This window comes from Egretta garzetta, unplaced genomic scaffold (genome assembly GCF_000687185.1).
Source record: "Egretta garzetta isolate BGI_Z169 unplaced genomic scaffold, ASM68718v1 scaffold551, whole genome shotgun sequence".
Classification (NCBI taxonomy): domain Eukaryota; kingdom Metazoa; phylum Chordata; class Aves; order Pelecaniformes; family Ardeidae; genus Egretta; species Egretta garzetta.
In genome coordinates this window covers 261185-284189 of record NW_009258493.1, presented here as the reverse complement: position 1 = coordinate 284189, position 23005 = coordinate 261185, and the positions used below count along the sequence as shown (strand labels likewise).

The 23005-nt window shown below is 41.8% G+C and overlaps 1 protein-coding gene across 2 annotated transcripts in view; it reads left to right on the top strand.

Annotated features, from left to right (window-relative positions):
- MYO1D (myosin ID) overlaps positions 1–23005 on the top strand; it is a 163731-nt gene that overhangs the window by 23536 nt on the left and 117190 nt on the right. For both annotated transcript variants that reach the window (XM_009645483.2, XM_035901265.1), the window contains exons 2-7: positions 14069–14277; positions 15148–15241; positions 15910–16075; positions 18476–18529; positions 19478–19573; positions 21919–22035. In XM_009645483.2, the coding sequence (XP_009643778.1) occupies positions 14069–14277; positions 15148–15241; positions 15910–16075; positions 18476–18529; positions 19478–19573; positions 21919–22035 (736 nt within the window). The remainder of the gene's footprint in view (positions 1–14068; positions 14278–15147; positions 15242–15909; positions 16076–18475; positions 18530–19477; positions 19574–21918; positions 22036–23005) is intronic.

Sequence of the window (23005 nt, the reverse complement as noted above, 5' to 3'; positions counted from 1 at the left end):
GGTGCTTAGGGCCAGGGTTTAGTGGTGGGATGGCAGGGTTAGGGGAACGGTTGGGCTTGATCTTAAAGGGCTTTTCCAACCTAAACAATTATGTGATTCTAAGGCTTGTGGCAGTGTGCTGGTTAAACCCAGATGCAGGGCTGGCAGGCTGAAAATGCAAGTGCTCCTCTCTGCAGGGGTTTGGCAAGCTGGCTTTGTCCTGCAGGGCTACTCAAAAAAACCATAACCTGGCTTCCATTCAGGTGCCCTGGGGGAGCAACCATGGTGTGTGGTGCAGAATGTGGTCTGTTGGAGAGCTCTGGGAGCATATGTGCAAGGACCTGTTGAGAAAGATCCCTCTTCTGCTGCAGGTGCTGGGCAGTGTGGCTGGCAAAACATTTACTTGAGAGGAGCTAGCAAGGACACTGTGCTTGTGAGCCGCTTTGCATCAAGTGGCCTGTGGAACAAGAATCTTCCCGCAGCTGATCACAAAGATGATACAGATATTGCTGAGGTCGCCTTTGTGTAAAAGCAGGAGTCATAACATTAGTGATGGCATGAATGGGGGGGTAGTGCTCCTCCTGAAGGTGCCTGGATCGCCTCATGGAGGAAATCCAATTATACAAAACGCTGAGCCATTCATTTACAGATGAGTAATGTGCTGTAAATCGCAAGGTCATGGATCAGCAACAGAAGGGGATTAGAGGACACTACAGGCGCTGTGCAATATCAGCCACCAGTTCAGTGTGCTTCTAGAAAACATTCACGAGGTGCAGTGTGAGGAGATGCAGTCAGTAAAGACAAGGACATGTTGGTATAACTTCATAAAATATTAGCAGGCTTTTGTTTTAATAACTATAAATGGTTTTGTTTCTCTGTATTTAAAATAGTAAAAAAAGGAATAGTGATGGTTATTGTGATGAAGAGTTACCGGTGGTTTGTGGAAGGACAGTAAATAAAGTTTGACTTGTTTAAACTAAAAGTGGAAACAAACCCCCAAACCCAAGCTGATGGAATTACACTTTTTCTGTTATCTCCTCTCCCTCCAGCCTTCCTTCTCTCTCCGCTTCTCCTCACCCCCCACCCCCATCCCCAACAAAAAAAGGGAAAACAGAAGGAATTTAAGGAATAACACTGGTAAAGCAGCACTAGGTGGTAAAGGGGCAATCGTGTGTGATCGGTGCTGGCTGGTTGCACAGGTTGGTTGGTTTGTTTGCACATATTGATCCTGTGGTTTAGGGCTTCCAGTTGGTGTTTGTAGAGCAGGAATCCTTGGGCCTGGCATACTGCTTTGGCTAGTGGGTATCTGTTGTTCTCCTCTCCAGAATCGGATGAGCCGCAGCCACAGCCCAGATGAGGTATTTTCAGGGTGAACCAATGCTTCAAGTGGTGTTAAACTATTTTGGATCCCTGGTCTGTCTTGCTTGAGGTTACATCAAGAGAGTTGTACTAAGGAAAGGATTTTTCGTGTATCAGGTTACTAGACAGTTTAGAAGGGTTTTTGCGTGGCCCATTTCCTAGAACAGTTGGCATTTTCACTGCTGAACTGTTATTCTTTTAGGACTGAGACAGTATTTCACTACACAAGCAAGTATGAAACTTCCTTGCATGAGAGAGAAGTAGAAAAAATAATTAGCTGGTGTTTATCTACTCTGACCTGGTACTTTGAGAGAAGTGAAGATATGGTATTAATGACTGTCCTTATTTCCTGGTCTTTGCTTATCAGCATTAATGACCCATGCACTGCAGCAGCGACTTACCAAAGCTTGTGATTTTTCTATACGTAGGACTATTTCCTTAGCTGTTATTGCCATTCTGTACTCCAGCTGAAAGGCCAAAGAACGGGTGCTCAAGATGAACGTAGATATGAAGTGTCAAATTCCTTTGTTCTCTTTCTCAAAGGACAAAGATGCGAACAGGAAATAACTAAGCTTTATTTCTTTTCCTGTAAGTCTCTCTTGAATATATTTAGGAGGAAAAGAGTCATTTCATAAATACATTCTGCTCTCCTTTTGACAAAACCAGGATTTGTAGTAATTTTACTGGCACTGCATGAAAGTGCTGTGAATGAACCACTTGAACCCTGTCCTTATCTGCAAGTCCCTCAAACCATTTCATTGTATCCCAAAGCTATAGATGTGTTTTCTTACTGGATTGTTTAAGTGATTATTTTATTAATCGGATTCAGTTAGAAGCAGGCCGGAAGAGTGTGTGCAATATTTACTAGGAGAAGCCTTGTGTGAATATAAACCTTAATGGTTAGTGTATGTATATATAAAAAAAGACCATGAAAATACTATACCCGGTGTGTATGCTATATGTACACACGGAGTAGTGTAGTAGTGACTGTTGCATCACAATATATTAAATATTTAAAATGCAAGTAAGTTTGTATGTGTTGTGGGTTCAAATTCTTTCATTAGTAGGTGTGGAAAAGTGTTATGCTTGAGCCAGATCTGAACAGGATTTCATTCGATAACAAAAGGCCTCTTTGGGGTGAGGACGTCAGCTTTGCTCCTGGTTCTCACTGGAGAAGCGTGCATTTTATGTAGGTTTTACAGAACCAAAGTCATGATATGTGCGTACTGATATATAAAGGTTGACACTTGTATTCCACTATGGATTGCTAGCAGACACCTAAATGTAGGGATTGCGAATGCTTTCCAAATATGAAAGCAAAATACTCTGAGAAACTGGAAGCACCCTGTTATTTTCAGAAGTCCTCGGGAAACTGGCAATGGATCCATCCATTTCCCTCATTTGTTGTTGCCTGCTGGCAGATGATCGCTAAGTGTGTTGGGGATTGGATTCATGAACATTTCTAAGATTCTAATTATTAGTAATTTAGTATTTAGTAATATAGATCTGTGTTATTCCAACTGTACAAGTATTAATGAGATATCCCTGCTGCAGAAGAGACGATTGCATGAATGTGAGAAGGATAATACAAACCTCTTAACTTAAAAAAATAGGAAAAATAATACAGAAAAGAATTTGTTCCTCTAATAGATGATTTCATATATATTTTTCAACGGTTTAAAGAGATTGACAGTTTGTGACTGCTAGACTTCTTGACTCAAAGTGTATTTCTTTGTGCTTCGTTGCAGTATGTTGCTGTTCTGCAGCTGATTGGTCACAGGAGGAAAAGAGAAACATAGCTGCATTTGGAGGAGGAGGTGTTATAGCTCTGAACTGTTAATTAAACTGATTTCTAAAAAAAAAGAAAATAAATAAGGCTGATAGCCAAATTAATTTGAAAACCTGTGCTGCTATTATTGGAAATAATGACTTTCAGCCGTTGTTTGAAGCTGCAACATGTATGTCATAGCCATGGAGTGATGTTTGGAAAGGACCTGCGGAGATCATTTCATCTAACGCCCTGCTTTCAACTGGGCCAAGTGCTTTGTTACATGTGTCAGAAATGAATGTGATAATCCTGGAAATAAACAGTAGTGCAGGTTTACCCTGTGCTGCTGGTTTTGAGTGTGTAATTAGATCTGCCAAAGCTGAGAGTATGCACTTGACCAACACTCTAGGCTAAAATTGTGCTTTCAGTAAATAATCAGTGTTATTAAACTTCTTGATACAGTTTAGCGTTGCTCTGACTTTCGGTGATTGTCACTAACTAATAATGCTTATTACCTAACAAACGATACTTTACAGAAGTAGGAGCCTGCCTGAATTCTTGGGCTGATACGTCGTCTCAAAAGATCCTGTTTTAAATCATTTCACTGGCTCTGAATTCCCCTGGCCTAGAATTAAAAATGCGGTGGCGTGGCCAAAGTCATCTTGGCTTGTGGGAGATGGATTGTAGATATTTTACAGGTTATCTGTGTATTAATTCTGAGCGGTATTTGTACTGTCTCACAATATTATTTGAGTAGTCTTTCAGCTTCTGAGTGGGAGCTGTCTTGACAGAAAAAAATATGTGAAATCTAAAGGAAGTAAATGAACACAATCTTTCCGGTGATAATTTAAAACGGTAAAACAAGCAGCATGTAAATCAAGTAATCTGTTTTAATAATCAAACCAGTTAAGTCCTTTTCCATATTGCTAATGTTCCCCTTGCATTATTATTGTTTAACAACTTAGTACAGTTGGCATTTAGAAATTCACTCCTTTTGCAATGAATGATGAATGCGTAAATAACAGCTCTCCTACTCCTCAGATGTTTTTCCATTCAAAGAATGTAAAGTAAAGTACTCAAGACTGTTGTGCAAATTCATTTGCTTATCTTGCCTAGCCTACCCTGTGCTTCCAGATCCACAAGGGTATTTGAAGAGTTCCCTGTACCTTTCCTTCTCTTTTAAGTTGTCCTCTCAGTGAGAGGGGAAAAAGATCCCCATGTTGAATCCGCCAGGTCAGTCACACTCATGGCTTCGACTGAAAGTGCTACACTTGGTTGTAGTAAAAAAACTCCCTTTATTTCTAAATTAAACTTTCTGTAAAATATTAGTTGCTTTTTAATTGGAAGAACAAACCTCATGTATTTACTAAGCCTTTTCAGCACTGATACACATACTTAAACTCATTTTCATAGGGCTTGAGGGTTTGTCTGCCAGGGCACCTGCTGCTTGATTCTTGCTAATGGGGGAGCAACTGAAAGATGAAGAGGGGATTTCATTGCAATTCTGGTTCAGATTGCCATTAGGCAACATGAAGTTTTTCCAATACAAAACAGAAAATAGAAGAAAAAAATCCAACAACAAACCTGAGCCAAATCTACGACCAAGAAGTGGGAAGCTTTTCCTGATTAGACGTGCTTTCAAGGAAGCACAAGTCCTTTCTTTCAACCTGAATAGTTAACAGTCATCTTGTGGTGAAACATGTTTGCCTTGTGATTTGCAAACTTAGTTTTCCCCTCCATTGCTTATGGCTCTTCATGTTAGCTGGCCGAAGCTGTTGGTATCCGTCCTGCAGGGAATGGTGTCAGTGGTAGTCTGAGCCTGGGGTGGCTGAGATCAGGGCTGTCCATCACCATCCCTTCAGCAGACGTGGCAGAAGGGAATCTTTGGCAAAGGAACTGGATGGGCAGCTGTAGGTGGAATATCTTCATCTGCTGCTTTGAGACTCAGCAGTTTGTCTGCCGAAGCCCTTAGTTGGTAATCTAATGTGCTGCTAGGACAGTTTACGAGCCAAAACCACAAGAGCTGTGTTAAGTCACAATATGCTGTAAAACCCATAAATGCCTAAAGAAGTCTGCCTGGTTTCATGGCTAGAAAACAGTCGGTCCTGTTTAAGGACTACATACTCAACATTTGTGTTGAGGTGAGATGGTACAGATCGCTGTAACAACTCGAAAAGAAACCCTAATTATGTAGAAACGGAAGTTATATTTGTGCATTATTTGCATATTTTGTGTTATTATTTTTGCATGTGGCCTGTGTTAGTATAAATAAGGCATCTAATTTTATTTTAGACCTAATGTTACCAAAGGACTAAGCAAGCTTTTTGGAGTGCTTGAGGATGGTGTACTGTATCTTAATACTGCAAGATGATTCTTGGTTTTTTTGAGCCCTGTATCAAAACAATGCTGTATTCAGGAGACTCCAGCGGCATTCACAGATCAGCACTGGGCACGAGCTTAACAAATGCAGAATATTCCTTTACAGCAGAACAATGAAGCATCTGAACATCAGCATCTCATGGCCAGCTGACAGCAAAAGGAGTCTCCAAGCATCTACAAAGACAACCTGTGGAATGCTGTGATTGTACCTAGGTGATTGCACCTAGGCTTGTGGAATAAACACAGGTGTAGTTAGACATTAATACAAAGTTCTGTTAATTGTGCAGTGTATACAGAAAACTGGGGAGGTGGTATAGTATATCATATATGTGTAAGAAAGAGAAGGCTTAGAAAATAAGATTGAAAGTCATCATCAGTGCAGTTGCTGATGTGGCTTCAGGTTATGTTTGTTTTTACAAGGATGCTCTATCAGGGTCGTCAGCATCGACATGAATGGGTTTTGTTTCCTGAAGTTACTGCAGAAGTTAGGAGGAAGTAACAGGGTATCTGTCAGTCATGGTCTTTGTTTTTCTGAATGTTTCTTGATCTTTCTGTTGGGTTGCAAGATTTTACAGTTCCTTCAGCATCCCCTGAAAGAAAGGTTGCTTGTTCAGAAGTATAAGCCAGTCCTTGCCTGGTTCAGGCAAACCGACCATTGCAGAATGCATGCACCACTGAACCAGGGAGATGAAATCAGATGGTATCTTCCACATGATGCGAATCTGTCCAGCCACCAGTCATTAGTCTGGTTTCTGCCTTTTGTGCTGCAGTTTTGTCCACTGATACATTTCAAGATAGCATACCCTTTAACACAGTGGTGTATAATCCGATGAACAAAGCTGAATTCCCCAAATTGAAGGCTGAGATATTGTGGTGTGGCATGTTACAGTTAGTGGGGACATGGGGTTTGGAAAGGGGAGGAAGTGAATGAAGGTAAAGTGCCTTTTTTGAAATACGTGAATGCTGTAACATCAGAGTGGAAGGAATGTAATGGATCGTGAAGTCAGTTGCTGATCAGTTTAGGAAGCCGAATCTTCTAAAGACATACGTGCAATATTCAGCCGGGCTCACTAGTCCTTTCTGTGTCTATTGAAATGCTCTTCCAGGACTTTGCTCCCCTGACAGCCAGCTTCCGGTTTCAAAGCCTACATTAGCCAGGGTAAGTGCATCCCCTCCCCCCTGCCTTTTTTTTATAGGTCTGTGTAGTTTTTTCTTTAATTACTTCTTCTGACTACTTGGCAAGATTATAGTCATCTACCAATGTATTTATAGAGTGATTGCTTTCATCTCCTCAGTAGTTTTACGAGTCTTATGAGTATTAAGTTAGTTCTCTCACAAGACAAGCTCTAGTCTCTTCTGCGCACTTGCTCTGGTTGACTTCACATGCGATGGGAGCAGATAGAAGAACCTACCTGACGTCCAAGCTTTCTTTTCCTTTTTACTGTCTTTTTAGATTATGTGCTTTTATTCAAGAAAAAGTTAGAGATTATGGGTAGATGGCAGTCTCTTGGTGTGCTATCCCAAGCCTGTTCTACTCTTTCCTGGTTATGTATAGGATAATTCAGCCTCAGAAGGTCATTCAGGGCAACCTCCTGCTCAGAGCAGAGCAATATGATTACTGCATTAGGATTTTACAGCGTTGCAGCCAGACTTTTCATGTGGAAAGTGGGAGTGTTTTACTGCTCTACACAGAGAAATCAGGAGCAAGCTGCTTTTCCTCTACCTGTGCTCGATAGCAACTTCCTCATGTGTGGATTGGAATAAAACCACAAAGCGTTATGTTGTCCCTGGAAGCTTTTCAAAGAACTTCCTTTTGTCTCATTATCTACTTCAAGTCTGCTTGTGCCTTTTGCTACACTTCTAGATGTGTAAAAAAGAGTATGCAACGCTTCCCTGCTGTAGGAGAGACAGCTTGTTCTGTCTGACGCAAATAGAAATGAAAGTTCAGTGACTCCTATGTTTAGTGGTTTGGCATTTTTTCAGTGCAAGGTTAGTACTTCAAGTTTAAGGAGAAGGCTTTTAATATTATTCCAGTTTCTAGCTAGCCAGCTACATTTCATAGTTTTAGCCTTTATTCAGTACTCGTTAGAGCTAGATTAGCATCCATCTGCCATTTTCCTTTCCCCTGACCTTAACCTGGTGGGTTTGCAAAGCTGTATAGATGACTTGAGGGTCAGTTGTGTTTTAGCTGAATCTGCCTTGCCAAATTACAGTCAGTTTGCTTAAATGTTGGGTTGTTGGGGAAGATGTGGCACTGGTCACTCGTAGTTTACTATTTTCTTTTGAAAAAAAAAGACGTCATTACAAAGGACTCTTTTAACCTTATTTCCAAAGCTGACTGTGAAAATTGCAGATTGAATGAAGTATTCCTCACTCTGCCCTTTCTGCTCCCTCCATACAGGAAAGGAGTGGTGCAGAGCACGCGTTGAATGGCATTTCCTATTTTGTTAAACCGGCAACATCTGAAAACTGAATCTGCACAGGCCAACTGCAAGCAAAAATGTCACCTGCACGTTAAAAGAACTTAAATTCCAGTTTTTCTGGCTCTCGGGATGGATCAAAATGTTGTAGACCCACGTATTCAGAATTGTGACACACTTGGGTTGTTTTCCTAGTGTGGAGAGGTAACACTGACTGGACAATTTTCTGGTCTGTTTTTCCAAGTGCAGCAAGAATATTTTGGCTATACTTCTGCCAACGCAAATCCTGTTTATCTGAGTTGTCTTGTGATGAGGATGATTTGCTATAATACAGTTTATGAGCAATTTACTGAAAGACTTGAAAGTCATTCTTTCCTGCTCGACAGCTGAGTTTATTTCCAGATTTACCTAAAATAAAGTCTTTAAGTAGGACCGAATGCTCAGTAGAGAGCCCTGGTATCACAATAAAAAGCACAATTGTCTGACACACACAGGGTGACGTATGCTTAAGCAAAGTCATCTTACTTCCCAAAGCAGAAGAACAACAGTTGTTCCTTTGTGTCAGTGCAGCTGGCTATATGTTCTGGCTTTTAAAAACAGGTAAATGTGATTTCACTGCCAGAAGTCTCCTTAAATTCCCTTCCTTAGTGAACACATCCTGAAGGCCCATCCTTGACTATCCATGTATGTCTCTTCACGAACACGAGTTTTAATTAAATGTTTTCATGTGTGTTTGCAATGCAAATGGAGTCAAAGCCTGCAGTAATGGATTTTTAATATATATATTTGGTGGGAAGAACTAACTCGGAGCTGTGACCCCCGTTGAGGGCAATAACCCAAATCACACGGGGTGTTTGCAACAGGAAAAGGAATTGTCCCTCTTCTGTGTGCCGGAGAGGTGTGCAGTTGCTTGATCATTCTTCTTCCCATGTACAGAGGAGTAAGGAAGAAAAAGCAGTATGCTCATACTAAATATTTCAGCTTGATTTGTGCTTTGGAGTTAATGAGTAAGTTGGAAGTAGATAATAGTTTGAAACCATCATTCTTTTAACCTTCAGTGGTACTGGGTTTAGCTGCTGACTATCTAGTGCAGGCCGATGCATCTGTAGCGCTCTTGTATCTGTCCTGAATTATTTGCTTTGCTTTTTTTTGTTAACGTTTCTTTTACTTTGAGCCACTGCTGTAGAGTTAAACTGAAAGTCCGTTTTCGGTTGATGGCTGTGTTGTGACTTCTTGTCATGAAGACATTCTGTTTGTGGAGCATCTGTGTATGATCAGGGAGCAGGAAGGGGTGAGACCAAGGAGGTTTCTGGAGCACCTGCTAACGGGGGAAAGCTTTAGTGTGTCTGCACATATGTGAAGCAGAATATGATGTCAATCTGTGATCCGTGGTGGGAAAGGAGTAGTTCCAAATGAGAGAAGGTCTTTCCCTGGAAGAAAATAATCCATAATATCAATAGCTACGCTTCAGCTCTCTTAAAGTGAGACAACTTGTGACTTGACAGGATTTTTCCAGCAGTTGCTCTGCTCCTCAGATATTGGACAGATGGAGGGAAAGGCTGGCAAAGTGTGTTTCTGAGGAGCCGTTTCACACCCCGGCGAAACCCAGCCTGGGATCTCGCTATGAACGATCCCTGGTAGCTGGCACAGGTTATCTCCGAAAGTATGCTGAATTCTAGAAATAGCAGTAAGCCTGCCGAGTGCTGCCTGCCTTCTGTGATCCCAGCAAGTTTCTGTTCTGTTTATCTTTTGGTACAGAGGAGTTACCATGTCAATGATTAATTAGAAATTCCCTTTATAATTAGAATTGCAGCATTTGGAGTGGAGATTGCATGGTAGGGTGCCTTTGTTTAACGGTCTGTGTTCTGCAGATGTTTTTTTGGAGTATGGGTTCCAAGTCTTGCCAACTAACTCTTTTCTTTATTTGTATTGAGTGCATTTGAAGTTGCATCATTTCCTCGGTAAGTACAGTTTTATTTTTGACTGGAGTGTTTGTCAGGTGGGAGAAATCCTAAATGTGAGTGCTCTCTGGTGGTGAAGATTTCTGCTTCGGTTTTCTGATTTCTGCAGTGTATTTTCCAATGGCAATTGGATGTGAACATAGCATGTCTGGACTTCAGCATGGGTTTCTTTTTCAGCTCCCTAAATAAAAACTACAAAACAAAGCTCTGACGGTCTTCTTTTCTGGACAGTAATGTCTATCCCTTTAAGGGATTTATATTCTATGATATATACTGCTTTATATTTTCTCACTGTCAATCCATGTTTTAACAAGGTAATAAAAATGAGTATAAAAACTTCTCATGAAAGAGCTGATGTTCTTCAAAATAATGCACAAGGATTAAGTACTGTGACTTTCTTTTTGGCTGCTGATCTAGATTTCAGATGCCAAAGTGCTAAGTGGAAAACTCGGAAGACAGCAATACAGATATTATTCAAATAGCATCATTACAGGGAAGTCTTTTCTCCTCCAAGTTGCAGCACAAGATGAAGTGATTTTCATGATAGCTACAAAACGAGGTTTGACCATGGGGGTATCAACCCCCAGGAGTAGGTACAGGGGTTCCTTTTCTCAAGTGTGCTGTAGATTGCCTTTAATAACAAAAATCCACTCCTACATGTTACATGCTTGGTACTGAAATGATTACACCATCCTCTCTGATGAGCTTTCCCTTGACGGAGTGCGTGCCCCTATTGATGAGCCTTTCCAAAATGTGCCGGATAGCTTCATTGTCTGGTTTTGTGACCTTGACTTGCAGCAGAATAGTGAACTTAACACAGCTCATACCTCCCAGTTTGGATTGCCGTCACTGGTTGTTTTCTTAAGTTTTCATGAGTTCTTCTTGGGCAAGGAAAACCAAGAATCTCACACCAAAGCAATGCAGCTAGGAAAACAGCCACTGCTGTTCTTGGCCTGCTGCTGTGCTGAGCTGCGCTGCCCGATGAAAAGAAGCTTTATCAGCGAGGAGGGGCGAGGAGCGACAGCTCCTTTTAGGAACATCTAAGCACAGCTCTGGAATTTTAACTCCGATGCTAAGAAATAAAGAAAAATTAACGGAGCGGTAAACGGGGATGTCAGGTGTTCATAAACTCCATATCCTTAAAGCTAAGCTTCAGAGATGCCCGGAGATGTATCCTTCTCCCTCGTCTCCATCTTTTGGAGCCTTTTGCCACAGAGATTGAAGGCACAACTTGTCCGAGTCTAGTAAAACCTTTTAAAACTTGACTTCAAGGCCAAATGTGAGATCTGTCGTCATCGCCTGGAGCTGTTGGGGAAGCAAGCAGGCAGTTTATCAAACTGCTGTATGTGTTGGTGTTGCAGCCCTAAGGCCTCCAAAGCTGAGCTGTGCCCTAGTCAAGGGGGCTGCTCCGGAGTGGTGAGCTTCGAATGACTGGCTGGCAGAGGCAAATCTGTAGCTTCTGCTTACGAGGCAGTCGGGGACACTGAACTGTCAAGGGAGGAAACTTAAACTGTGCTCTGCTACTGAAAGTTTACATAATTCATTACTTAAGGAAGAGGTCAGGGTATTGGGTGCTGTGATGGTGGCTTGGCGCCACCCTTCAGTAGGGGTATCTTTTTTTTTTTTTTTTTTTCTTTTTTTCCTTTCTTCTCAGCAGCTAAAAGAAACCCCCTTAACCTCTCTGTGCTGACCATGAACTCTCTGGCCATGCATCTGGCAGTACGGTGGGGCTTAAAACTTCCTCCAGAACCTGTATCTTTATTTTTATCATGACTAGTGCCTTCAGCAGTGGTTATTGCCTGCTGTGCCGTGACTTTTGGAGAGTGGTTCTATATGTTCTCCATTGGGCAACTTGCTTTTTTGGATGGCCCAGCTCCAAAAAGATGGGAAGGATTCTGCTGTTTCTGACGTCCTTGTAATGGTTTCCATTACATATGTATGCCCCCGTGTGATTTGATCTCCTTAATAGAAACAGTGTTGTGTGTGTTTGGTTTTTTCTTAAGCTCTCCTATGGATATGTAGAGTTGCCTGTGTGCACCTGAGAGGGCAGAAGGTGAGCAGCCTGGGGGTATGTGATCTCTTTACACCCACAGGTGTCTTGCATGTTTAATTTCTTCCAAATACCACAATCCCTAGCTGCTTTGTGCTTCAAAGAATTAAGATTAGGGATGGTAAATAACAAAGACTGAGTGCACGAGGCTTCTTGTGTACCTAAGTCCATCTTCTGTTTTCCCAGTGAATAACTGGTTTGTTACAAATTGGGCTGTAATTCTGTATTTCACACCAATTCTGTACTTCATGTGCGCGTTGCTTAGTGGTGTTGACCGTGTGTTATCCATCATTTTTGTTGCAACAGTTAGCTGCTGAGCTGTACCTGGTATTGCTAAGTATAATGGCCTTACATTTCCTAAAACATTTTGGTAGCTTTCAAACAGCATATATCTCTAAAATAGAAAATATTTTTGCATTTTAAGCTCACTGTTGTTTTGGGAAAGGCGTATCAGGACTACCTTCAGTTAAACTGAAGGCAGGAACAAAAAGCCGTTTTGTTAGTCTGGTGTCTTTTTAGTGAAATATTTCTGGAGGAAGCTGGAATTAGAGGCAAAATGGCTTTTAGAAAGTGGAATGCTGGTTGCTAGATTGTATTTCTTGAGTTTTATTACACCTGCTAAAAACTAACACTGCCAAGATGCTGCAGAAAATTCTCAAATGAACAATAGAAAATGTCAAGCCTGTCACCACATGGGGGTGGTAATAAATTCAATAAAGTAATGCTAGAATTTGTGCCGGAGCCCATCAAGGATTAGGAAGGCCCTTGAACGCTATAGAGGGGCTATGGTGCCATCTAATGTTGTAAGGTTTAAATACAGGGTGCAGACAGGTATTTAATGGTTGAAATGCCGTAGTCTGCGTGTTGATCTGTAAATCTGCTGTCGTCCTTTCGCCTCCTGAGAAGAAAATGCTGTACGAATGCTTCAGCTGTTAATCATACAATCACAGAATCCTTTAGGTTGGAAAAGACCTTTAAGATCATCAAGCCCAACCGTTCCCCTAACCCTGCCATCCCACCACTAAACCCTGGCCCTAAGCACCTCATCTGCCTGGCTTTTAAATCCCTTCAGAGATGGGGACTCGACCCCTTCCCTGGGCAGCCCCTTCCAGTGCCTGACAGCCCTTTTGGGGAAGAGATTTTTCCTAATGTCTAACCTAAACCTGCCCTGGCACAACTTCAGACCGTTTCCCTTCTGTGCTTTTCTGCTAGATAACTTTCAATAAACTGAATTTCTTTGAAAACATCTTTTAACTTAAACACTTCCTTTTTTTTTAATTTTAACAAAACGTCAGGTTATTTTCTGTCTTGTTTGCAGAAAGAATACTAAGGGCCAGGTAGGGTTTAGGAAAGGTGTAGTTTAGGGTTGTTTTCACATGTTCTTAAAAAGCTTTCACTTCTGATTTAGCAGCAGGGATGATATCAAAGTGCCTTCTAGCAAAAAGGATGGAGTGGAAACTAATTGCTAAGGCTGAAAGGCTGTAAGTCGCTTCTTGGCTTGTATCTTTGTTTGCTTTCTTGCCAATGTCATTAGACCTTAAGTGAGTGGCTTCAAAACTTCTGGTTCTCTGGCTTGAGCTGGGCTATGGACAACTGCAGAATGTGAAAAAAGAATTTGCCTTTATATCCTCTTTATGAAGCAGGTTGCATAAGCTCATCACAAACTCCTGTTTGGTTATTGTCCATTGTAGAATCAGTAACTTACATCAACAAATCTTGCTAAAGAATTTCTTAGAAACATTTTTTCTGGCAGGATGCTAATGGCAACAGAAATACCTGAATAGGCAGAAAGCCAGCTTGATTGCATCGGCAAAGCAAAAGTTCAGAAAAGCTCAGAAATATAGTCAGTGTTTGTACCTTGGTAGCCTGATCAGTCATGTATCTGTACATGAACTAGCGGTAGAAATTTCCTTTGTAGGTGGTAAACTTCAAAGCTAGGCCTAGTTCTTAGTCCTTGTAACAGCAGGTCTCTATCTAATATGCTAACGTGCCATCCAGGCCACACTGGTCAGGTAATGTCTGTAGTCAATGTATTATTATAATGATGGATTGAAGAGTTCACCTGAAGAAATAGGCAACTTCCTTGGAAGATGTATTCTGAATCTCTGTGTTTGACTAATTCCCTTTCTCTCTTTTGTCTCATTCCGGGTAGGTTTGAAAAAGGACGGATTTATACGTTTATTGGAGAAGTGGTCGTTTCCATGAATCCTTACAAAAACTTAAACATCTATGGGCGTGACATGATTGAGCAGTACAAAGGAAGGGAATTGTACGAGAGGCCTCCTCACCTCTTTGCAATTGCTGATGCTGCTTACAAAGCGATGAAGAGGCGATCAAAAGACACCTGTATTGTAATATCAGGTAAGCTGAAAGAGCTCTTCATTGTGATGAACACTTGATCTTTGTGAAATTCTAGGCAGGAGAAGAATAATGATTTGGCTAATGACAGCATTTTATAAAAGAAAACTTCATTAATCTTAAAACTGCTTATTTGCATTTTAATCCATCTGTGGAGACCTTAACAATTATTTCTTATCTAATTCAAGAGCTGATGTCAGTCATTAGCTTAATCTGTGTGTGCAGAGTGGTAACTTGAACACGAGTCCTCTGCTTGCTCTGCCTGGGTGAATGGCGATCAGCGAGAACAGGGTTCCTGTCTCTCTTTAGAGAACTGCCGATTTTTGTCCCTTAGATGACTGGCCAATGTTTTGTTCTCTATTTCGATGACTGGACTGGTTGCTTGTCATGGCTCTAACAGTGGGAGCAGGGCTTGTACCATGAACGGTCGCTATCTGGATCCTGGCACTTTGTTTCCTTGATGTTCCCGTGCTTCAGCAGCTCTGAAAAGCAAGAGACCCGAGATGCTGTGCTGAACAGTAGCCTCTTGTTATTGCGGTTCCCGGCACTGCTGCTAGCTAAGCCTCTGCATGCCAGTCTTTCTCGTCTAACAATATTCCTTTTGATCCTCTGTGTGCCAGGCTTTTTACCGACCTGTGAAATCTTACATCATAACTGCTTCTAAGTCAGCATAGCAGCAACAACCAGGCAGGGTTATGGCTATATTTAGAAAATGTTCGGAGTGCACACAAATAAGATTGCTTTAAAAAAAACAATAACAAAAACCCCAAACACTGTCAGGGTAGAATTAAGATACACTGTTCAGTGAGTTGCTTTGCTTTTTTTTTTTTTTTTTTTTGGTCTGTTGTGTAATCTTTGTATTTATGCCCTCAGGTGAAAGTGGGGCTGGGAAAACTGAGGCCAGTAAATATATTATGCAGTACATAGCAGCCATTACCAACCCCGGGCAGAGAGCAGAGGTGGAAAGGTAAGGGCTTTGCAGAAAATTAAGTGAAATTGGTTTGTTTGTGGATCTTTCTCTCTGGGCTGCATAGCACCCATGTTGGACTAATTGCCTGCTGATTTTACAGCATTTACCTAACTTCTTCAGGTACTACTTTTACTCTGGGAATTTTGCAATTCACATAGAAAAAAAACTTAGGAAAACTCAAGCCTTCAAAATTTCAAAATAAAAACAGTATCTAGAAATCATGTTTCCTGTGGCAAATTGCCTGAAATATGTGTACGTTAGAATAGCATGTTGGGTGCAAGGAGCGTATTCCATGACCTTTCAGGCATACAGAGTAAAAGTTTTTGAGCAAAGACAACTCTTTTACTTGCAAAAGAGTTCAAGAAATTGATTTCAAAACTTACGTATGTAAAGGAACTGAATTTTTGATGCTGTTTTCAGTGGGGGGATCTGGTCTTTAGTTCCCATTTGCTCGGCTGTAAGGAACATTGCTGAGAGCTCCCAACTGATTTCCCATGGGAAATGGGATTGCTAATGTCATGCACATCTGCCCAAATATGTCATCAAAAAGCATTTCTGCTGTTACTAAATTCTTCTTGAAAAATGCTTGTGAAGAAAATTTTCACTGGTTTGCGTATACAAGTCTGGCCTTACCCTGTTCTCTTTTCCATTTATCTGCACTCCAGAGTGAAGAACATATTGCTGAAATCCAACTGCGTGTTAGAGGCCTTTGGCAATGCCAAAACAAACCGTAATGACAATTCCAGCAGGTTTGGAAAATATATGGATATCAACTTTGATTTTAAAGGAGACCCAATAGGTGGGCATATCAATAATTACTTACTAGAAAAGGTAAGCCATGCTCGCTTTGAGAGTTAGAGGCTTTTGTGTAGTTACTTTTGTAGTATGTCCTTTGCCATTAGAAAGTTTTCTTGGAAGATCTGGATAGGCTGGAAGAATGGGCTAGCAAGAACCTTATGAAGTTCAGCACAGGCAAGTGTAAGGTCTTGCACCTGGAAAAACACAATCCAGGAGTGCAGCACAGACTGGGATCCACCTGTCTGGAATGCAGCTCTGTGGAAAGGAACCTGGGGGTCCTGGTGGACATCAAGCTCAAAAGGAGTGAGCAGGGTGCTGTTGCAGCCAAGAAGGCCAACAGAGTGCTGGCTTGCATCAATAAGAGCATCACCAGCAGGGATAAAGAAGTCATCATCCCACTCTGCTCAGCGCTGGTCAAGCCACACCTGGAATCCTGTGTACAGTTCTGGTCCCCACTCTACAAAAAAGATGTGGACAGGCTGGAGGGGGTCCGGAGCAGGGCCACCAAGATGACCCAAGGGCTGGGAAGTGTCTCTTAGCTGTATGAGGATGGGCTGAGGGGGCTGGGTTTGTTCAGCCTTGAGCAAAGGAGGCTCAGAAGGGATCTCATCACCACGTACGAGTACCTAAGGGGTAGCTACAAGGAAGATGGAGATTCCCTTTTCACAAGGAGCCACATGGAAAAGATGAGTGGTGATGGGTACAAGTTAATCCTGAGAAGATTCCGATTGGACATGAGACGGAAATTTTCCACCATGAGAGCAGTCACCCATTGGAATAATCTCCCCAGGGGAGGGGCTGACTCTGCCACACTGGACCCTTTCAAGACTCAGCTGGACAGGGTGCTGGGCTGTCTTGTCTAGACTGTGCTCTTGCCTAGAAAGGTTGGAGCAGATGATCCTTGAGGTCCCTTCCAACCTGATATTCTGTGATTCTTTCAGACATGGTATGTCAACAGGTGACATCTGAGGGCATAGAATCTGGTTAAATCTAGGGCTCAATTTTTCTTCAAGAGTTAGCATAAATAACTGAAACGCTGCTGAAGCACTAGCGCTGCCCTGTTACTTTAACACCACTGCTTTCAGAGCCCACCACTTAAGGGACTCATGTTAACTCAAAAGCTCATGAGCGTATAGGTGTATGCACTTTGTATCCAGAATAAAAGCTGAGGTTAGTTTAACATCTGCAAAATTCCTTCTTTATAAGTTCCCGCACCGAGATCTCACTGGTGAATAAAAGGAGAAGATACCTAGGTCTGTAAGTAGCAACAGTATGCTTGAGCAGTGTTATTCTGGAATAATGCCACAGCCTTGTGTGATCTTTTAGTGGCTTTGGGTTTATATATTCCAAGTGATCCTAAGCATAATTCTTTTTTTTTTTTTTCATGTCATTAAGTGGTGGCTGAAAACATTGGAATATGTAAAACTCTGTAGAGAAACTGGGCTTGATCTATTAACAGTTCTTGTTGTGTGCAAGACACATGTCTGGCTTTAATTTACATGTTTGACCACATCTGCTAACATGCTTTTGTGTGTGTGCTTTTTACTTTTCTCATTATTTCCCTGAAGTCTATTTTCAGAATAGTCACTTTATTTTAAAAAGTAAAACAACAAACCCAAGCATTTAACATGTGATACTTCCATGCAAAAAGGGGGTGGGGCTGCAGCCGCAGTGACTTCAGTCCTGGTGATTTATTTCATAAGACTTCTGCCAAGTTAAATTTGTTTCCATTTTGAAAGCAGTTGAGGTTCTGGCCTGAGCAGAAGCAGCTAACAGACAGTGACTTTGCGCTGTGGCAGGAACACACGCTGTCACTCTCCGTAGTTCAAACTTGTAGCATAAACCAAGGATACCTTGCTCGGTGACTGAATTTCTGCTGCATTTAACTTTTTTTTTTTGGTGCTGTTTTATACTGATTTGGCATGAGTGCTCTGAAGATGGACCTGTCTCCTGCACCCTAAACCAGTGTCCTTGTGTGAGAGCAGAGCGTTCACCTGTACAGTGGCTGGGTGTTGTTGGTCAGCCTGTCCTGGGGTTGTAGAACTGGTTACTGTAAGCCCTAACTATGGACCATGGAGCATTTGTTTGTAGTCACAGAGTCCTGTTTTTCATTCCCAACAATTAAATAACTCAAACTAAAATGATGTTTTATTTGACTCTTCCATGAAAGCAATTCTGTAGTTGCCACATGGGATTCCTGGCTGGAAGTAGAACATTGCAGCTGTTATGCAAGCTGGTCTTTTTGATTATAGGCTTCAAACTCCATGGTCATGCCTAGCTAATAATGTTCATAACAGACTTACTGTAAGATAAGATTAGTTTGGAGGTGTCCTAGCAGCAGTGAACCGATGCATTGGTGTCTAAGGGGAGGTGCTGGGGAAGTACGCCGTCCAGGTGCAGAAATACCTATCTTCATGTTTTGTTTCCCCACAGTCTCGTGTGATTGTGCAACAGCCAGGAGAACGAAGCTTTCATTCTTTTTACCAGGTTTGTACTCGTTTGTTGAAACAAATTACTGTCCTCAAGTTTCCAGACACGATAGGCAAAATATTTAAAGTTTTCACCCTCTCGTGTATTTTGCAAAGGGCTCCCTTGTTGTTGCATCTTGGGTGATCTTAGGTTCTTTAGTTCTTTGAAGAGGCCTGATCTGGGGAAGGAGCATGGGAAGATTTATTTTTTTCTATCCTCCAGTCCCATATTAACACATTTGTAAACTTAAAAGGAGGCTAACTAAACAAATGTGGTAGAATATTGGACTTTGACTCACTGTTTTATTTGTAATAAGTCTAATCCCTCTATTTTCTCTTGAGGCCTTTAGTCCATATGGAAGTAATTTTATGACACCAAGTTGACTTTATTTTTTTCTTTGGGTTCTTTTTAATGTCTTCCATGTTGTATGGTGGTTCCCTTGTGCGTCCTTTGGGGGAAATGGTCGGCTTATTAGTATAACCTTTATTCTGAGTTTTGCAGTGAGGGAAATGTAGGTTTGTTTATTTTTATTTTTTTTTCCCCCTGCTTGCACAGTACTCCATGATGGCATGTTAGCACCATTCTCATGAATGTGTCATTTCCGTATTGGAAAGTCTCTGTGTGTAGCAGCGAAGGTAAATGTGCTTGCCAAGACACATCTGTGGCGTGTCACAGTTGTAAACATGTCCAGTCTGTGAAGAGGTTCAGGCTTGTTTTCTAAACAGTTGTGTCACTCAAAAGGACAGTTGTTTAGGCAACCCCTTTCTGGCGGTCAGAGCCCTACAATGATACAGAGCATGTATCTGGCACCTGTGCACTTGTGACTCCAGATACTGTAGCTTTTTCTTCTGTAGCAGTAATTTAAAGTTTTTATGATTTTGCTTGTCAAGCAGATGGATAAGAAACAGAAAAAGGAAGGATTTTATTTTCTTTCATTTACCATTTTTTAAAATACTCTTTGTACAGCTCCTCCAGGGGGGTTCTGACCAAATGTTACGTTCTCTACATCTTCAGAAGGATGCATCTGCATACAACTACATCTGTCCTGGAGCACAGATAAAGGTGAGGGTGGTGTTAGTGAGTTAGAGATAACTTGTCTTAAAATTGTAAATGCTTCTTGAAATACTTGAAGTACTGCTGAGCTAGCGGAAGCTGAGGCCAGTATTTATGGGATGAATATGGAAAGGTGACAGCAATGTGCTATTTTTAACGGCGTTTGTGGCCCTAGAAGACAAGCATGTGTGTACTTGTGCCTACTATGTGTGTCTGCTTATAAAAAACAATCAAATGTAATAGGAGAGACATCACCTTTGTTAATAAATGCAGGCATAGATATTTGACTTGTTACCAGTGACAAACTTTTCCTGCTTCATAATGCGTAACTTATGCTGCTTTCTGGTCCAAAAGGCCATAAGGACTCTTTTTTTTTTTTTTTTTTTTTTTTTGGCAGTAGGAGCATTTAAGTTACTGAAGCATTCATTCTTCATATCTGACTGATCCTCAAGGGGGCTTCTGAGCAGGAAAGAAGGAAACAAAGCCCTAAAGTTTTTAGGACAAGATCCTGGACATTTTACATATGAGGGATAACATAAGAGTTGTCCCTAGTGTTGTCTCTCTTAAGCAGGGTACAGGCAAAAGGCTCCCTGATTTCCTAATTGCTTTCTTGGATGCTCTTTGGCAAATAAACCCACAGACCTTCTCAGATGCCTTTATCAGTCTCTCTAGAAATCTACAGTGAAAACAAACCCAGATCATCAGGAGAATCATATAATAGAATCATAGAATGTTTTGGGTTGGAAGGGACCCTTAGAGGTCACCCAGTCCACCCCCCCTGCAGTGAGCAGGGACACCTTCCACTAGACCAGGTAGCTCAGAGCCCTGTCCAGCCTGACCTTGAAATAGTAATGATACAGTTGAAAGAACTAATTAGCAATCCTTTTAATAAAATTTCAGCAATAAAAAAAAAATTCTCACTTGAGAGCAGTGTGGAATATAGTTGTGAGGCTGTGTCCTATATTGGGCATTTGATCTTTTTTGCAACTATCTGTCCCTTTGTTTATGGCAAAACCAGGCTTGTGCTTTTGTAGGAACTCTTTTCTGAAAGTATTATCTGCATTAGTAGCCAGCCAGCACTTTGCAAATTGATTCTGCAGCAAATTATTCCAGCAGATTAATTAACGCAGCAAATTAATCCAGGATCTATGGTTCTCTGTGCACACCTCTGACTATTTTGTTCCTGAGAAGGGGAAGAAGGTGGAGAACGCAGACAGTAGGGGGGTTTTGATTATATATATTGTATTGCTTCAGTGTACAAAGCTACTCAGGAGAAAATAAGAATTGACAGTCAGTCCTGCATATTTTTTCAGTCCTAGTCACCTTTCTTTTGCCCAAGGTGGTCCTGCTCTGTATTTCCACAGCGGCTGTTTTCATTAGTCTTGTAACTGAGAAGTTCGTGCACAGGAGTTATCACCTAAGAAGGATGAAACCATGTTCCTCTGAACACTTCAGTTTCTTACCCCTCTACTAAACTGACACGCAATGTCAGTGTGTTAAATATCTGAACTGAACATGTGTTGGGCTCTTGCCATAGTTAATAAATGATCATTGTGGTTCTGGCTTTCGAAAATGCCCACGCCATTAGGAGGCTGAGCTGCACATGCAGTTAGAGTGGCTGGATATATATGGGCACAGTCATGACAGTCGTACGCGTGCATTATAAATAAAGTTAGAAGGAAACGGTAATAATTGTTCATAAATAAGCAAAGCTGTCTTAAGGAGCCCTGCAAAAAATCACAGTTTCAGAATTCTTCTGGCTACTTCAAGACTTTGTTTTATTTTGTTAATGTTTGGTATGTGTTTGAACCAGATCAGGTTGCTCAGAGCCCCGTCCAACCTGGTCTTGAATGTTTCCAGGGATGGGGCCTCCACCACCTCCCTGGGCAACCCGTTCCAGTGTTTCACCACCCTCACTGTAAAGAACTTCTTCCTTATATCTAGTCTAAGGGAGGGGAGGGGGCAGAGGCTCATCTTGAGAAAGATGGTGACCAGAAATTCACTGCTGGTGCTCTGCAGCTTCTGCTCAGAGGGTCTGTGACTGCACTACTTGTAACTGTTGTTCAGATATTTTTTTATTAATTGCTTCTACTCTTTCACAATAAATTCTGCTGGGAAAGTACTGAACTATTTAATCGTGCTGTGATGGATTTCTGTCTCTCATTGCTGCTGGTATACATGTGTGTCCAGTGCCGGGTTCAGAAGGCTTTTATATGATATGGCATTAGAATAAGTTAAGAAATCTGAAAAATAGTGAAATACATATCTGTTTCCCATGGGCTTGCAGAATCTTTGCTTTCTCACAGTTGACTTCCATTAAGCCTTTCATGTCCCAAACATCTTTTTCCCATCAGTGTTCCATCAATGATGGTGCAGAGTTCAAAGCAGTAGCCGATGCCATGAAAGTGATAGGCTTCAAGCAAGAGGAGATTCAGACTGTCTACAAAATTGTGGCAGCCATTCTTCACTTGGTAAGCTCTCTGCCCGCAGGTATGCATAAGCTGTTCTTCAGGAGGGGTCAAGTACACTTGTACTTCCAGCAGCTCTAATTTTCTTGCTGCAAAAGCAGTTGGAAGATCTGCTGGCTGGAAAAGTGTATACAGTTTACAACTTCCAGTGGTGAGTGAAATTCCTTGGTGAAATAGGACGCTGCAGTAATGATGGAAGATCACATTTATTCCTGCATATTCAGATCTGAAAGCAGACATAACCACAAACTGCTGGGAGCTGTTATGTTCTGAGCAGGAATTGTTTGGGTAGGGAGTTCTTGCCTCGCTATCCTTCTGTCCCCGTGTACCCTCACAGTCACCATCACCACTGTGATTTTGCTGGAGGCATGGTACTTCATGGTGGAGGCTTGAGCACAGCCAAATACAGGCGATCTCTTAATTCTCTGTATTCTGATGGTAAGGAAATCTTCACCTGTATTCTCCTGGGACCCACAGAGTCTCCTCCCCTGCCCAGTGTCCTTGTACCTCAGATCTTATGTTTCCTTGAGGCACTGCAGGTGGGCAGGAGGAAGGTGGCAAAGAAAACGATTGCTTTTTTCCAATTTTTTTCTCCTTCTTGGAGTAGTTATGCCCCAGTGCTGGGGAAGGGAATGGATGCAGAGTCAGGCCATGCAGATGGGGTGTGAGACCGCTCCTGCAAATAGTGCAGTGGTATTGCTGCTTAATCCTGGCACTGCAGGTGTTCAGTAACCGCGCTCTTGTGGTAGTGTGCTGTCAGTCCAGTCCTATTAGCAGTGCTGATGTGTCAGCTTCCCCAGAATATTCACGTTACCTTTGTGGGCAGCAGCATTACAAGAAGAACTGCAGCCTAGCGTTTTTGTGGCGAGCTGCAGTGAAAACGAAATGCTACATCCAGTGTTTGTATACTTAATGTCATGACCCACCACTAGACTCTGAATCTTGAGACGGTGTTTGATTAAACCTCTGGAAG